The following is a 13,276-nucleotide window of genomic DNA, read 5'->3' on the forward strand; positions in this document are numbered from 1 at the left end:
AGACCCGACCTCCCCTCCCCCAAAGTCCCTTTTCCTTCCCACGAATCAGCAAAGCACTCGAAATGCGCGCGCGAACGGGATCACTCGACAACAGATGGCCCTCCACGAAATGATTCAAACAATAAAGTGACAACACAAGTCATTTAAATTACAGACAAAATAGTAGTCACTAATTTGTTTCAACCGTGGTTCACTCGAGGGTGACGCCATCGGTGGCGCGGCGCGCGCAGGCGCGTGCGGGCGAGCGCAGAGCGAAATGAAAGGCACTGAGACTATAAGAATAAGTTTAATACTATAAGAGAGGGCGGCGGCGCGTCACCGGTGCGGCGGCAGCGGCGGCAGGAAGCCCAGCGCGCGCAGCGCCGCGTCCGCGCGCGCCACCAGCGGCTCGCGCCAGCGCCACAGCGCCGTGTCGCGCACGGGCTGCGCGCGCAGCTCGGCGCACGTCTTGCTCAGCGCCGTGACGCAGTCGGCGCGGTAGTGCTGCAGGCGCGCGTGGCGCGTCTCGAGCGCGTACGAGGAGCACGCGCCGCCGAGGCACGCCAGCGGGAAGTGGTTGTGCAGCGCGAGCACGCGGTCCGTCTCGTGGAACGCCTTCACGTACTGGCCGGGCTTGGTGAAGTTGCGCGTGCGGTACACGTGCTGCAGCATGTGCATGTACCGTGGCGCGCCCTCCTCCCAGCCGTGCTCGTGCCGCAGCGAGTCCAGGAAGTACAGGTTGGACGCGTGGTAGGAGGAGCGCGCGGGCTTGCCGGCGGCCGGCGTGGTCAGCGGCAGCACGCGTCGCATCAACGAGCTCCAGTCGGCGTCCTCGAGCGGCACGATCACTTCGTCGATGTCGAGCAGCGCCAGCCACCGGTACCGGTACATGTTGCGGTACAGACAGTCATTGTACGGGATCAGCTCCATCTGCCGCTTGTGCGTCGTCTTCTTTTTGAGGTACATGTGCTGCAGGCCGGGCAAGTTCGGCTGGCCGCCGGGCAGCGTGATCGGCGTCACCGTCACAGCCCCCAGCGACGAATAGTAATCGAGCACTTTCGTTATGTTGGGGTGCACTTGCAGTTCGTAAAAAAATATTTTTTCGGCGCCGAGCAGGCGCACCAGCTCGATCCACTCGACGAGCCGCACGGACAGGTCCTCGTGCAGAAAGTCGAGCCCCTTGACGCAGACGGCGAAGTCTGCGCGAGGCGCTGGCGGCGGCGGCGGGTCGTAGTGCACCCGCAGGTTGTTGGAGGCGCGGTCGCACGGGCTCTCCACCAGCGACACGGAGGCGGGCGTCAGGTGGCGCACGTCGGCGGGCAGCACGCACGCCAGCAGGTACGGCTGCAGAACGCGGTCGCGGAAGTTGCCCCACTTGCTGTTCCACACGTACTTGTACTCGAGGTTGCGCACCACCACGGGCTGCTCGCGCTCCTCGAACCAGAGCTGGCAGTGCGTAGCGAGCGTGGGCTTGATGCGGTCGTGCACGGCGAGGATGCGCACGGCGGGCCCTATGCGCGACGTGTTGCGCACGTCCAAGTACGCGCCGTACAGGTGGAACACGCCCTCGCTCGCACGCAGCGTCTGCCAGTACGTGTTGTGGAACTCCAGGTCGTATATGGACGGGAACGGCGCGCACTCTTTCTTCTTATAGTACTTGTTCTTGTCATCCTTGTGTTTGTGCCAGTAGGCGAGCGGCAGCGAGGGCAGGCGGCGCTCGGCGTCCGCGCGCAACTCATCCTCGGAGAGCACACGCGTGTCTGTGGCGGGCAGCGGCGGCGTGTGCGCCGGCGGCGTGGACGCGCCCGGCTCCGACTGCAGCAGCAGGCGCGCGGGGTGCGCGGGCGGCGGCGCGTGCGCCGGCGGCACCTGCAGCCGCGGCAGCGCCAGTGCCGCCAGCGTGCCCCAGCACACCAGCGCCGCCAGCCAGCGCACGCGCGTGCGGCCCCACCCACTCCACCAGCGCGCGCACCACCCCCGCATCGCCTGTAACAGACACACCAGTAATTGAGCCAGCTGTCTCCGACACGTTCCTGACCTGCGCGTGTACAGCGGCGGCTCACCTCAGCTCGCTCGCTCGCGGGAGCCGCGCGGCGGCGGCGCTTGTTCTCACGTCATGTCCAACACTATAAATTTGAAGCTACTTTCGCTATTCCCCCCGGACCGAAACCCGTTTTCTCCCCGTGCATTGTAAAGCGATTTTAAGACTATGGCAATATGAAAGTGTTCATCGTAAGCGTCTGTCAGGTGTACAGATGTCAGAGAGCAATAGTCTATGGTAATTGGTGTTGAGGTGTAATAAGGTACGAAGTTGAGCCCAGACGTGTACAGAAATATTGAACATGTTGTGGAAGATAAGTCGACGTGCGACGGCAGTACCGTGCGCGGGTCCCGTGACTCCTATTACATGGCGCAGTTTACTCTCGCAAGGTCGCTACATTTGTGTCTTGAGTAATCATAGTGATTTATTTATAATAATACGATGTTATATCACATATCATGTCAAGTAAAATGTATCGCCTGTATATATACAAATATTAACATTTTGAATATATGATAGTTAAAAATATATTTTAAAATTCGCATTCCATCAGTGTTGACTGGTTACAACCGCGCAGCGCTGCGATGTAACCGGTTGCAAGAGATTTTGATTCCGATTAATGAAGGCATCTTATATTTGACAAAAAGTATTCCGTCAGGCGAATTCCGAGGACACAGAAGTTGTAAACGCTAAGTGGTCTGCAGCGCGCGGCGGAGATTGTTGGTGATGCATGAAATATTTATAACAATGGATCGGTCCCTTTGAAACGCTTTATTAAGGCTATAATCGATTGAGGCTTGGTGAGTGCGCGCGTACTGCGTAGCGGCCGACATTGACGCGAGCGCGGAGTGTGTCGGACGGACGTCGCGCTGAGGGACTACAGAGGGAATCCAAACGGAACAGCACCTGGGTCATTACAATATACAACAGGGAAAACGCTGGCTTCCTATATCGACCTGCTGGCTGTACACTGGGTAGGCGCAATTCGGTAGAACAAGTTTCCCTGACAGGTTTGCCATGCGTACGCCGGCTGCAAGTCAGCCGCCAGCAACACAAGCTCTTGTGAGTTTTCATTAATCTATTAATTGGTTTTCGATCACTAAGAGAGCTATTTAAAATTGATCTCAGGTATATGTCAAAATACACATAATATGTTTCGAATGAAATATGCACCCGTTATTTAAGCTGATATAGATTACACCGATAGGGACAGCCCATTATCACGTGACGACAGAGGGAGGCAAAAGCTCAGCGGTCAGTACTAATTATGTTTCACTTGTAGTTACAGTCGGGACTCGTGAGCTGCTTAATATTATATTATGTAATAATGGTTGGGTGAAATGGTCTTGGGAGGTCGGTTGATGCGCACTGCGAGCGTGTCTCCGGTCGCGAGCCGGTGCATCGCCAACTCTACAAATAGCGACGCTTGTGCCAAAATTGGCCGAGCCGTGAACAAAAGATCGATGTGATTGTGCAGCGGCAGGACGTTCGGGTCGACGGCCGCCGGTGCAGGAACGCGCCGGGAGCGAGCGGGCGCGCGGCCGCGGGTGGGCATACGCGGCGGGGGGCGCGGCCGGAAGGGCACAGGGCTCGAGTTCGCAAACCGGTGTGACGAGCTCTCCGCCCGCACCACGCACACCGCGCCTTGTGCCAGCAGCCCCCTGCACTGCCGCCATCCAGTCACTTGCATACGCGACCAGTTTCAACGCACACTTTAAATTAATACTGACTTGAACAACTGTTATATTATGCCAGAACATTATTGGATTACATGATATTATATACAGTGCGTAGCTAGTTTGGACAGCTTCTGCCATTGTTAACTTGCAAATGTATAGCTTGAATGTCTTGACCGAAGTTGCTCACTGGCAAGTACGCGTCTGCTCATAACATTAGCAATAGCTCTCTGAACTTAACTATAAAGTTCTGAATTGTACTGCACCAGTGCATCGCTCGTCATCCGAATTCACCTAATGTATGGGCACAGCCTGCAGCCTATATCGTACGCCAAACCTGAGCGCAACAATGTTTTCATACCGACACTACGCGGCAGACACAGACAAATCGATGACACACCCGGTCAGACCTTTCCATCTAATGAAATGTAGTCGGAACTAGCCGCGATTGCCAGGTGTGGAATACGTTGCGACTACCAGTTGCGCTATCACACGGCACTTCCCTTCCCCAGCGGTGTCTGCCAGTGTAACTCTGCGACAATCTACTTGAGTCGACAATTTAAAAACTCCACGACGTACCTAAATTTTACCTTATGAAGGTCATGTTTTGGCTTCATATCTTAAAAATATAACCTTTCCCCAAGAATATCAGATAAAGTTTATTGCGATGTTCTGGCAATAAACTTTCAAAGACATTGTTACTCCATTCAATCAGATATATGTAGTTTGTCAAGTCATATGTATGTAGCGCTATAATGAGCCTGCAAGATGATGGAGTAGACACGTCGGCTGCCATGAGTACAGGCGCCGCGCCGCCGGTCACCACCGACTCACATCACATAATACATATCACATACCTACATAATAATAAGTAACACGTACGGACGCGCACTATCGACGCGGACACTCACAGTGCGCACACACTGTACCTAGTGGTACAAGTACAACCGAACACAACCACTGAAGGTCGACGAGCTTTCGACGAGCCGACCACGGGGTCGACTGTATACAGTCTTTCTCAGTTAATAAACAAAATATAATTCGATTCATGTCATTGGTTTTTAGCGTCAGCACGGAAGTATCCTAACGTCGCCTGGAATCCGATCGAATGCCGATGTGGCAGTCCTCCGAACTCAAAACACAGTTGAGTTGGGGTTACAATTTGTATCCGACGTAGCAAGAATCTCAGTGTTATCACATTATGGGATGATAATATATTCCGCGTACTGTTGATGCCCGTGGATGTCGGAAACATAGGCGAGGGCTGAAGCTGCATTACGCCACGATAATGCATGCAATGCCGATTACAAATTATAAGAGATTCACAGTTCCGAGTGGATAAGTCGGCTCGAGGCTACGTCGGTCGGTTCGCGGAAAAGGCATCGTTTTGTTTATGCCGTGGCTAGCGGTCATGCGAGCGTTGTCGCGTTGACGCTGCGGGACTCGGCGCCACCAGTATTCTTTCTATTTCGAAAACCTTTTGGGATTAGCACAAAAACATGCGATAAATGCGAAAGTTTGTAAGGATGGATGTATTATGTACGTTTGTTCCCTTTTCTCTTTCACGAAAAAACTACTGAACAGATTTGAATGAAACTTTACAGTAATATTGGTAATACTAGCTTTTGCCCGCGGCTCCGCCCGCGTTATAAAGTTTTTCGGGCTAAAGTTTTCCGTTATAAAAGTCACGCTATATATTTTCCCGGGAGCCTATGTTCTTCCCAGGGTCTCAAACTGTCTCCATACCAAATTTTATCCTAATACGTTGGGTAGTTTTTAAGTTTAACACGTTCGGGCAGACCGATGCAGCGGGGGACTTTGTTTTTATGATATATTTTTGTAGAACTTTTTAAGAGGAACAATCCCGTCATACATTATTGTTGCATAACTTTAACCGTTTACGCAGCGCACGCAACAGAAGCTCTCAAAACTAATAAATTGTCCCCGTTTTTGCATCATGTTTTATTACTGCTCCGCTCCTATTGGTCATAGCGTGAGGATATATAACCTATAGCACTCCAGGAACAAAGGGCTATCCAACACAAAAATATTTTTTCAGTTCGAACCGGTAGTTCCTGAGATTAGCGATTACTGCTCCGCTCCTATTGGGCATAGCGTGATGATATATATATAGCCTATAGCATTCCAGGAACAAAGGGCTATCCAACACAAAAAGAATTATTCAGTTCAAACTCCTAGTTTCTGAGATTAGCCGTTACTGCTCTGCTCCTATTGGTCATAGCGTGATGATATATAGCCTATAGCACTCCACGAACAAAAGGCTATCCAACGCAAAAGAATTTTTCAGTTTGGACCGGTAGTTCCTGAGATTAGCCATTACTGCTCCGCTCCTATTGGGTATAGCGTGATGATATATAGCCTATAGCACTCCACGAACAAAGGGCTATCCAACGCAAAAAGAATTTTTCAGTTCGGACCGATAGTTCCTGAGATTAGGCATTACTGCTCCGCTCCTATTGGTTATAGCGTGATGATATATAGCCTATAGCACTCCACGAACATAGGGCTATCCAACGCAAAAAGAATTTTTCAGTTTGGACCGGTAGTTCCTGAGATTAGCCATTACTGCTCCGCTCCTATTGGATATAGCGTGATGATATATAGCCTATAGCACTCCACGAACAAAGGGCTATCCAACGCAAAAATAATTTTTCAGTTCGGACCGATAGTTCCTGAGATTAGGCATTACTGCTCCGCTCCTATTGGGTATAGCGTGATGATATATAGCCTATAGCACTCCACGAACATAGGGCTATCCAACGCAAAAAGAATTTTTCAGTTTGGACCAGTAGTTCCTGAGATTAGCGCGTTCAAACAAACAAACAAACAAACAAACAAACAAACAAACAAACAAACTCTTCAGCTTTATATAATAGTATAGATATCAGAATAACATATAGGCTACAATTTATAATGAATTTGTGTAATTTCGTCATAACGATACATATCAAGTAAGTCGAAAAATGCTATCTTGGCATACGCTGCCTAAACCGTTGGAGTTAGACGAAGATGATTACCGTGGGATTGTCAGTGTTAAATAGTTCTAAATAAAAGTCCGCGACAACATAATATATCTACCTTGTATGTGGAAGCCACTATGACAAACGTAGTGAGCCATAAATGTAATTAAATCTGATACTTTTTTATCGGGACTTTTATCCCGGAAAACTCCTTCACGCGGGCGAAGCCGCGAGCTAAAGCTAGTAGTGTATATATTATCAAAATATTTATTTTCTCTAAATTAAACGTAGCTTGTGACGATTTTTTATAGTCGTAAAGATACAGGTTACCAATTCTATTATCAGTATATACCTATAAAAATAAAATGATATCAAAGTTTATAATAAATTAATCAATATTTTATTGTCATTCAAATCATATATTTAGGATTCTTTAATAGGATAAAAAGTCATAAAATTAGTCAAAAGATTGTCAATGAATATAATGTACAGAACGGAAGTATCTACAACGTGTTGATCTATGGAAACCCGAAAAGCTTTTACGTAGTGTTCCTGCGCCGGCGCGGAGGCACGTTTACAGCATAACGCGTGAGGCCGTTGTTAGTTGTATATGCGGTGTCGGCATATTGGACTGCTTGCACTGATGTCCCAAGCACATCACTTGTAAGCGCAGCGAGGCGCGGCGCAGAGCCGTGTTGCGATGCGGATACTATAATAACTTGGTTCTGGTGGGACGTGCAAGCTCTTGTTATTGCGATATGTTTATAATTTGGTGACAATAAATAGCTATCGTTATCAAGAGGCGGCGCCCAGGATTACAGCGGTAAAGCCCCGGCGCCAGTGTCACACGCTCGTTCCTCGTTCGTCTCCTCTCTGTGGAGGGTCTGTTGCGAGGGTGTTGCACCGGACGGGCGCAATATATAGTCGCGTGACGCGGACGCACCGCACTGTCTGTGTCTTTCGAATACCAGAACAAATGCATCACCACGAGCTGCCGAATTAAATGCCCTATTAAGTTCTCATGACCCATATTACTCGTGCGGAAGTAGGTTACCATAAGTTTTGTTGTCACGGTTATATCGCTGACCTGATTTTATTTTTCGTTACGGCGATAGTTAAAAATAGTATAAGTACACACCAAGTCACGGGCACTTCTGGACCACTAGTAGAAGGAGCCCACATGATTATTAATAGTTTGTTTATGATTATGGGTAATGATCACTTTTCTATTCCTCAAGAAAATTGGCGCCGTGCAATATCCATGGAACAGACCGTGCTACAGCACTCGGTAAGAAGTAGCTGCGGCGAATGAACAGAGAGCATTACGCTGTACAATTATTTTACACACTACGCGACGACCATCCGGGCCACTAAAGTATACACAATACTTTGTAATTCAAGGTTTTGGATGGTGTTTCTGATGTTTATGGGCGGTCGTATCGCTTACCATCAGGCGAACGACTAGCTCGAATCGTCATTCAATGCAATAAAAAAACAAAAAAAACGTAATTACATGCCTGAGAGTGATGCTCCATGCAAACATTTACGTCGCGCGTGTGGGAGATTATTGCTTTGGACACTATTTAATCACATTTAGAATCTACATCAGCATCATGAGCAAGCAATAAATAACACGACAAATATTATAGTAACAAAATTAGGGCGCTGGACGTGTAATGTGCATTTCAAACATAACGTAATGACATAATAATATTTAATGACTTCACACGTAATATGATGTCGTCTAAATGTGGCATTATGTTCATTGAACATATTATTATTGTGCAGGCGCAGGTGTGCGCTCGCGCTGCGTCGGTCGCCGTCTCACTCGCTACTGTAGTTGCAGCAACAGCAACGGACGCAAGCGCCTACAGCAGTGCGAAATTATTGTGCTCGAGACCGATGTCACTGGCGTCTATTAATACACACATTGCAAAATGCTTTATCGAATGACGCGACTACGATGCACCAGGCACAGGCGGCGCGGCGCGAGAATACTTCAAATGTAAATACGTAATAATAATGTTGGTTGTTTAAACGCACCGTCGGAGGACATTGGCGGGAGCGCAAGTTTCGTAGTGTTTGTGGTACACATATGAGGCGGTCGAATTGTGCCACGACTGATAATTAGGATCCCCGCGTAGGGCGCGACAGGCGCGCACGTTACTCACCGCGCAGTCTCTCATGCGTCACACTCGTCACTCGGCAGGCGTGCTCTCTCGCTGCACTGCACAGTCTCCACTGCACTGAACTCGCGCATGCAACAGACAAGCGGCTGTCTGCGCGTCTGCTTTAAGCGATACTAAATTAGAATCGTCCGGAAAACACCGCTATCGCAAAGGAAACCAAATATCGCTGTTTATCTGATAACATATTATTACGAACATCAAACTGTTTTATATAGATACCATATGCGCGAAAAGTTAATTACTGTTACGCATCTCGGTGTCGCTAGTAGTCGGGGCACGGCGACTGCACGGTATTACTGCACTGTAGGTCCAGTCACCGACCTGCGGTAATGTCAAATCGTCGCGACTTGCGATGTTTGCGCGGAGACGTGAAAGGACGCGCAGTGAAAGCGGCCCTCCGAGCGCTGACCCACGAGCCCCTCAGCCCTCGCGCTGCATTTGGTATATTGTAAACATTGCAATATGTAAGTTACTGTAGACGTGGCAAACGGTACAGCGAGCTGCAACAGGCTTTGCGTCGATACAACCTTAACAACACGTGCCCGAAATTAATTCGATAAGTGCAGCTAGCCCTCGTCGGTGAAGCCCTTTGAAAGGCGGCGGCTGCACCACTGAGGATACCTAGAGCTTCGGTGGCACAAAGCGCCTTCGGGGACGCAAGCACTATCTTGCATAGCAAAAACGCTCAGTATTGATTGTGTACAGACTCGTACACTTCGCTCTGCTTTATTAAACCTGTCGTTAAGGGTGGTGGAATTACTCGCCATCGGGTGACCCACATGCTAGTCTGCGGGCATTCTGCTACTGCTATAAAAAAGTAATAAATTGCTTTACGATATCCCGAGATAGCTCAGTGTACGGTGTGGGGTTTAGTCAGAAAACAAATTCCGAGTCGCGGCGCATTCTCGAGCGGTGCGCGGCGCTGTGCGCTCGCTGCCCAGCTTACACTTTATAGTCAAAGTGGCGCGGAAGCACCAAGGCATCACGCGCGCAGGTATCACAGAGCTAATCCATCATTAATACGAAATCGAATTATGAGCGTTCGATAGCTAATAGAAATGTGAGATTCGTACATATTTGTTTTAGATTTGAATTTGCGAGCGAAGGACTCTCGTGGTCCAGGCGCGAGACGATAATACCCTCTGTGGAAAGTGGGAACAGCACAATGTCTATACTGTTATCGGGTAATGTTATATTAATATGAAAATTGTTATTACCGTTGATCCAATACTAAACCCAATCGAAAGGGAAAGGAGCGTGGTGAAACAATACGGACAGAATGTATCTCGCCGCGCTGTCACCGCTTGATCTGCCGACACTCTAATACTATCACTGAGCAACAATTGAAGCGCAACAAGAGACGCTCGACATGCCTGATGACGCGGGAAATTACGCGTGCTTATTTAAATATTATGTACAGATATTAGGAGCTATCCATAAATTCCATCTGCGTTAAGAGAGCAAGAGGGAACAACGAAGTGTGATATTATTTGAAAAGAGGGCGAGGGTTATAAGCTTCGCTCAGTGCTGGGTGTAATATTGGAAAACATTTGACGTTACACCAAAAGGCTAGAAATAGATTACTGTGTATCGCAATTCCTTACCGGCCATGGTAATTTTAAGAGTAAACTGTTCTCATTTAGGCTGGTTGATTCTCCTGCGTGCCCATGCTCTACACCTGGTTACGAGGTTGAACAATCTGCTCATCACGTACTTTGGGAGTGTGGTCTCTGGCATGAAGAGCGCAACATCATGTTAAACAGTATGCAAATAACATCTGGGGTTGTATACTACATGGACCTTATTGAGACTAGACGGAATTTCCGTGCTTTCCGGCGTTTTTGCCATGCCTATTGTAATCAAATCTAACAGCTCATGTGATAGGACCCTTTCATTTAATTTTATCCATGGTGCTTTATAACTAGCTTATCTAGTTGTAAACGTCCCTATCCTTGAGGTTAAATCGCCTCCTTACATCATGATTTTGTCACCCGCATTGCTCTGGAGGGAAGTGGACAATTAATATTTCCAACTCCTCCCTATCTTTCTATTTGATTAATTTCGTTGCGGGATAATGACATATTAGTTTTCCCTGAGACTCGCCGAGCTTCACTGCTCGGTGTCATAAAATGCGTGCCACTGCTGATCCTGGCTTATAGGAGTTGTAGTGGTGGGTGTGAGGGCGGGAAAGTCTCGTTACACCAAAGGGGGGGGGGGGGGGTGTTGTGTTCACAAATATGACAAGGACGAATAAATCAATAGGGCTCAATAAATCATGAAATTTGTGTGTCGTATATATGGATGGCCCTTTACTAACCAAAAGTTCCGCGTCGTTGCGCTTTATGGTTGGTTACATGTTCAGTATTTTATCGCGTAACAAATGTATTATGTTCTGAACATGGGTTGTTTTCGTATAACGGCAAGCAACAGAATGACCTGATGATGTGCAATGTGTACGTCACTATGCCTGACCATTTACAACCACAGTGGCGCGTCTGCTTGTCATCGTCCCCAGGGAAAGGTTCTGGTGTGGCCGAGTGTATCTTTGTGGTGCTGATGAGAGACAGCAGCAGACCGCCGCCTGCGCTTGCGCACGGGCTACCTGGGGAACGCGGCATCACTCACGAGTTACGACGCGACGCGATGGACGGATTGCGCGGAACGTTATCAACACCGGCCGTAATCTACTTATTGATATCTAAATTAAATCAAAACACGCATATTAAATTATTGTTATCACAAGGCATCAGCAGGCGGTCGATAGCATCGGCGCGGGCGCGGCCACGGTTGTAGCCACGCAGGTGTCACACACTCCCTACAAACTGGATGTCGCAGGGGAAATATGGTATGGACACTTAACTGTTAATATTAACCGTTTAAATGTTCGCATAATTTTTTGAATGTTTATAAATTATAGGCATAGATACCTATTTGCGGATTTATATTCCCGTTAATGATATTATCTAGACCGAGTCCCCTCTACCACAAGTGCAATGCGAACACAAGCCCGGCGACACGGACTCGTTTTACGACTGTGACGTGGCGGCCGCTATATCTATAGCGCGAATAAATAAAGGTTTTCATTAATTTGTAGCGCTGTGGGCACTCGCCGCGCAGTGTCCGTGCCGTGTGGCGCAGTGTGTTTATAGATCACGACTCAGTGGCAACAGGATGAGCACGAGCGTTGATTTGAGGTTGGTGATTGACGCGATCCGTTCATGTAATGTTGTAATGTAGGTATCAGTTACAAAGTTACTTAACCATTAGTGAGTACAGAAACACAACTGTCCAAGTAGTTTATTTCAAGACGATAGGCGGTATATAATGAATCATACTATACCACTATAACCACGATATAACATTTCGTTTTGCTGCCGATAATTATCCGTACTTTTTGTCGTTGACGTCCAGTCCGTGAGTCGTAGCGCGAAATACAAAATATACAGTAATTAATATTTAGTAAAATTTTACAAATAATCAAAAATATTTTACAAAAGTCATTAATTAATTGTACTTGATAATAATAACCTTCAAGAAAGAGGTAACAAAATATCACAAGAGCACTAAATTCCTAAGACGAAGATCACAGGGCGCACATCTGTCGACAGAATGGCCCGGCGCGGCACGTCGATTACCACTCCTTATGTAGGGATCGGTCTTTTACAGTCAAAAAGTACTGTGCTCTATTATGTACTCACAGCTGATACAATAATAATTATAATAATTTAGTACAATGACGGCTGCAAAGTGAAGAGCAATTTAATTTTCGCTAGACATGTATTTGTGAAAATATGTTATTATGAAATCGTTGCCTCTGTACGATTTCACGGTGACTATAACATAAGAATAGTTTTATATTTTTTGTGAATTAGATTCAAGCAGGACTTTGTTCAATTTGACTATCAAACTGAACAAAAGCCTGCTTAGTCGCTTCAACCATTATAAACATTAAAAACGTTCGGTTCAGTCGTCAGCGCCGCTCCGTGTGGGGCGCGAGTGTTTGCTCACGTTAAATGAATGAGGACTGAGATAGTTTCGTGGTAGCGATATTAATATGATAATAGAGTTTATGTAACACGTATCATCGGAGTTTTGTCAATAACGCCGTTTCCGGTTTACGGTGACGTAACGCTGTTGCATATGTATTTGTTTCAGAATCGTAGGTTTCTATTTTAGCGAGCGCGCGACCCGCCGCGATGACACGCGCCGCGTCGCGAGCCTATCCGCGTACACCGTGTCTGACACTACTTTAGGTCAATTCATTAAACATACACGTATTGTTTAAAGAATACTGGGACTCCGCCCCAGAGCACACGTGGAATTTTGCAAGTTATAGGTAAAATATGTACTGTGTGATATTATAATAAAAAAAATATCATGCACATTATCAGCAACAGGAAAGATCGTATC

At 47.5% G+C, this 13,276-nt stretch overlaps 1 protein-coding gene across 3 annotated transcripts in view; it reads right to left on the minus strand.

Moving 5' to 3' along the window:
• Positions 1–270: 270 nt before the first annotated feature.
• Positions 271–13,276, minus strand: part of LOC115448917 — a 31,609-nt gene continuing 18,603 nt past the window's right edge. For 2 of the 3 annotated variants that reach the window (XM_037436751.1, XM_030176544.2), the window contains exon 2: positions 271–1,965. In XM_037436751.1, coding sequence (XP_037292648.1) covers positions 316–1,965 — 1,650 coding nt within the window. In that variant the 3' untranslated portion in view covers positions 271–315. Of the gene's footprint in view, positions 1,966–8,848; positions 8,981–13,276 lie in introns of those variants that run through there. The other variant, XM_030176543.2, reaches the window with a different exon arrangement.

The sequence above is a fragment of the Manduca sexta genome, chromosome 9 (genome assembly GCF_014839805.1).
Source record: "Manduca sexta isolate Smith_Timp_Sample1 chromosome 9, JHU_Msex_v1.0, whole genome shotgun sequence".
Classification (NCBI taxonomy): domain Eukaryota; kingdom Metazoa; phylum Arthropoda; class Insecta; order Lepidoptera; family Sphingidae; genus Manduca; species Manduca sexta.